At 60.4% G+C, this 4,051-nt stretch overlaps 1 protein-coding gene across 2 annotated transcripts in view; it reads left to right on the plus strand.

The window, feature by feature from the left end:
* RAB9B (RAB9B, member RAS oncogene family) overlaps positions 1 to 4,051 on the plus strand; it is a 9,664-nt gene that overhangs the window by 1,192 nt on the left and 4,421 nt on the right. For both annotated transcript variants that reach the window (XM_019618084.2, XM_031554622.1), the window contains exon 2: positions 1,449 to 1,453. In XM_019618084.2, the coding sequence (XP_019473629.1) occupies positions 1,449 to 1,453 (5 nt within the window). The remainder of the gene's footprint in view (positions 1 to 1,448; positions 1,454 to 4,051) is intronic.

The raw sequence follows: 4,051 nt of genomic DNA on the forward strand, positions 1-4,051 counted from the left end.
GCGGTCTCCTTGGTGGGGTGGCTCTGGGACAGGGATGCATTTGCTGCTCCAGTTATTAATGTGCCGAGGTGATGCCGTGGTGCAACCCCTCTGTGCCAGCAGCTGTGCAGGAACCATGGCCAAGGCCAGCACAGGGACGGGACGTGGGGACACAGAAGAGATGGCATTGCCAGGATGTGCAGTGGGAACCCCAGGACAGCCACGTTGACCCCATAGCAGAGCACAGGGCAGGGAAGCCCTTAGGGCAGGGAAGCCCCATCCCCTGCAGCCACCACCCCATCCCCTCAGCCCACGCCGTGACACCGTTGGCTCTGCAGGACGACGATGCCAGCATGGCAGCCCCACGGCCGTGAGGCCCCAGGATGCAGCCACTGCTGTTTGCATCTGTGCTGCAGCAGGAGGATTTGCAGTCTAATTAAACAAATCCTTCATCTCCCCGGCAGCGGCCGAGCCAGGCGGGGGGGGAAGGGGGGGTTAAGGGGGAGGGAGGCTGATTTCTCATTCCTTCACTCACCGCCTGATGCCACAGATGTGTAACGCTTCGTTTTCCAAGCTCGGCCCTCCGGGGGGGTCTTGAGCAAATCACAAAATTCCTTCACAATTAGGGCGAGCCGGGCAGCCTGCAGTTAACACCGCTCCCGCTGAGCTCCTTCTGCTCCATCCTCGGAGACCGCTGGGGCTGAGGGCACGGAGACGTGGAGGCGAGAAAAGCCGACGGAGCTCCAACAGCATCCAGCAGCATGGGATGCTTGTCGGCATGGCAACCGTGCATGGGATGCAGGGGGATGGGAACCCCAAAGCGGGGAGGGGACCACAGGGACCTCATCTCCTGTGATGCCTTTGTGGGTACAACACCTTCTCTGCTGCACAGCAACTCTTTCGCAGGCTGCAGGGAAGGGGGAGGTGTGAGCTGGAGCTTCATGGTGTCAAAATCCAGCAGATCTTCTCCAAAGCATCTGGAAATGCCATGGGTGATGGGAGCAGTGGGGCCTCAGCAGGCAGCATCACTGCTGGGAGCAGAGATGGGAATGTTCCTGGTGAGAACAGCCTGACCCGCTCTCAGCACCCTCCCCTCAGCATCCTCTCCAGCAGCAGGAGGGACCCAGCCCTGGTGCTGGGCGGGCAGTTTTGGGGACAAGACACCAAAAGGGTGACCCACGGGCAAGGAGAAGAGACAGGAACACGAGGCAGGACTGGATCACCCTGGTGGGTCACCCCGCTGAGGGGTTTGGCACCAGTGCCAGGCTTTGCTCCTGGCCCCGAGAGTGTTGTTGGACACTTATCTAAATTAAATCTCCCCTTCCAGCGTGCCTGCTTTGCCAAGGTTACGGGGTCATCCCTATGCCTGCAGTTCCCTCCCTGCCATTGGGGACCAAACCCCTATGGCACAACCTGGAAAATCCCACTGCGGATGCAGACACAGCGTGGCACAGGGTGAAGGAGCACAGTGGAGGTGGATGGAGCCGCGGCCCTGCAATCTGAGGGCTGGGAGGCGGAAGGAGACCCCAGCCGTGTTCCCCCCGGTGCCATGCAGCTCAGTGGTGGGACGCACAGCCCCGTGCCCTTGGTGGGTCCCTCTGCAGCACCGCATGCAGCGCACGCCCCGCGCCGTGCCGGCACAAGGGGTATTTTTAGCTTGGAAAAGCGCCACGGAACTGGAGAGTGACATTGGTTGGAGTTCGGACCGCCGGCCCGCTTCACCTTGCAGTCTCCTCCGGAGCCGCCCTGCCCGGCGCTGTGTCCTAACGGCACTGCTGAGCCCTTCCTCCTGAGCCCACCGTGCACCCCGCAGCTGAGGGGACCTGGAGTGCATCACTTTCCCCATAAAGATGAAAGGATTTGGCTCCAGGAGCGCGTCCCACTGAAAATGTCCTTTCTGGCTGTTTTAAAGTTAGAGTTGGTTCAAGTGCATTCAGCTTGGAAAACAAAATTCCCAAAGGCAGAGCTCGTGTTGCGTTACCATTTTCCCTTAGAAAATGAGTGAAAATGGCCAAATTCAGGTATTTCTGAGCAGCTCTGCGGCCCCATGCTCAGCAGCCCTGAAGCTCTGAGGGATGCAGCCGCAGCCCTGTGGGGACACACAGGGACACCCAGGGATGGGGCCATGCTCAGCCACGCTCGGGAGCATATCTTCTGTGACATTAATTTCACGCCCCATTAGCTGCCTCCAAATGTTTGCACAGTGAGAGCAATGCCTGTGTCCAGCCTGGGGGCATCTGTCCCTCTGCAAGACTTTGCCACCCCAACAGCAGAAGGGAGAAGCCCAGTGCTGGCAGCCGGCTTGGGCTGCACATCCCCAGGCTGCATGAGCTCCTGCAGCACCAAACCAGCAGCGATGCTGCACAAGGAGCTGCCCGCTGCCCTCCCTCATGTCCCCTCCGTGCCACCAAACTGATCTTCCAGCAACTGTTCATCCTGAGATGGATCCAAAGAGCCCATCAGCCTTTCTGCAGGGAAAGAAAAAAAGGGATAGAAAGATGTTTTTGAGGCTTCAGCCTTTTGGACTTGTGCTGGCTGGGAAAGCATGACAGCATGGGTCAGGCAGGATTAGATCCACAGCCGTGGCACTGTGGGGGCTGGGCAGCGGAGAGGGCTCAGGACTGGGGGGCAGGTTGGCACAGCCCTCCCCAGGGCTCTGGACCCAGGCAGGAGTTCCCCAGGGGAACGGTTTGATGTGGGCTTGGAGATGGAGAAGGGAATGGAGAAGAAATCACGTTGGCTGAGCAGCCCCAACCTCCGCTGCTGTTGGCAGGGTCTAGCACTGCTTCCGTGATGGGAACAGGACAGGGACGCTGGGGATGCTGAGGATGGATGTGTGCCTCCAGGGGTGGCTGCACCCAGAAGCACTGCTGCTCAAAGGGAAACCTCCCTCAATGCCCCACTTTCCCCGTGGGCTGAGCACAGAGCTGCCCCCCTCCTCCCGCCGGTGTCAGCTCAGCTCACCGCTGGGATGGAGCTGCTGCTCAGCGCTCGCCGTGTGCCCCGGGCTCCAGATCCCAATCACAACCTCACGGCCCCATCAACGTTAATGGCAACAGTAATCGGAGGAGACTCCTGCCAGCTCCGTGCCAGCAGGGCTGCTCCTCCCGCACACCGCCCCGCAGCGCCGTGCCCCCCCAGCCCATGGCTGCACTGAAGGACCCTCCTGGGCACCGCTCTGCTGGCTGTCACGTTTCCCTGCTCCATCAAAGCCAGCAGGGTGGGCAGGAGAGTGCAACGCAGGGTCCAGCAGAGCGTTGCTGAAATGCACGGTCCCCCGTGGGGTGAGGGGGACGTGAGGGGGGGGCGCGCAGCCCTCCTCTTGCCATACAGCACCGTGTGGGGTCCCTGCAGCGATGGCTGCTCCCAGCCATGACTAAGATGTGATTAGTACAAATAAACGACATGAGCCAGGTGTGGTAAGGAGAACGAAAACCTGAGCGACGTATCCCTCAGGAATCACTTATTCTGCACTTTTCTCTTTATTAATACTGTCTCCTTCTCACACATTAATCACAGAAGGCCCCCAGAGGCATTGCGTGCTGCTCAGCCACCCCAGGTGTTGATGTCAGCCCACTCAGCCCACAGCTGCGCTCCCTCTGCCTCAGTTTGCCCACCTTCATGGCTGCCCCCATTTGTTTTTTCCCTAATGGTGGGCAGGAGGCTGTGCTAAGGAGCTCACCTGCCCCTAATGAGGGCAATTTCAGGAGTTGGCATGTGATGAGCAGCTGAGAAAAGCAAGATCGCAGCCACGCTGTGCCCTCCCCGAGCGTCCCTACACCTGCAGAGCTGCCTCAGACCCCACAGCCAAGCAGAAGAAAGGATCCCGCAGCCTGTGGGGGTGGCAGACCCTCCGGCGCACCCCCACCCTCCGCACATCCCCTGCTGGCACCCGGAGCACCCCGTAAACCTTTCCCTCTCTGCGCATCCATCAGCCCTGGCCGTGAAACTGAACACATCCCAAGACCGGTCCGTGTTCCCCCCCTCTCTTCGTGCACCTCCCTTTCCCCGTGCAACCCCATAAACCCCCGCACCCCGCCACGCGGAGTCCCAGCGGAGGTCGCGCCCTCGG

This window comes from Meleagris gallopavo, chromosome 9, assembly GCF_000146605.3.
Source record: "Meleagris gallopavo isolate NT-WF06-2002-E0010 breed Aviagen turkey brand Nicholas breeding stock chromosome 9, Turkey_5.1, whole genome shotgun sequence".
NCBI lineage: Eukaryota > Metazoa > Chordata > Aves > Galliformes > Phasianidae > Meleagris > Meleagris gallopavo.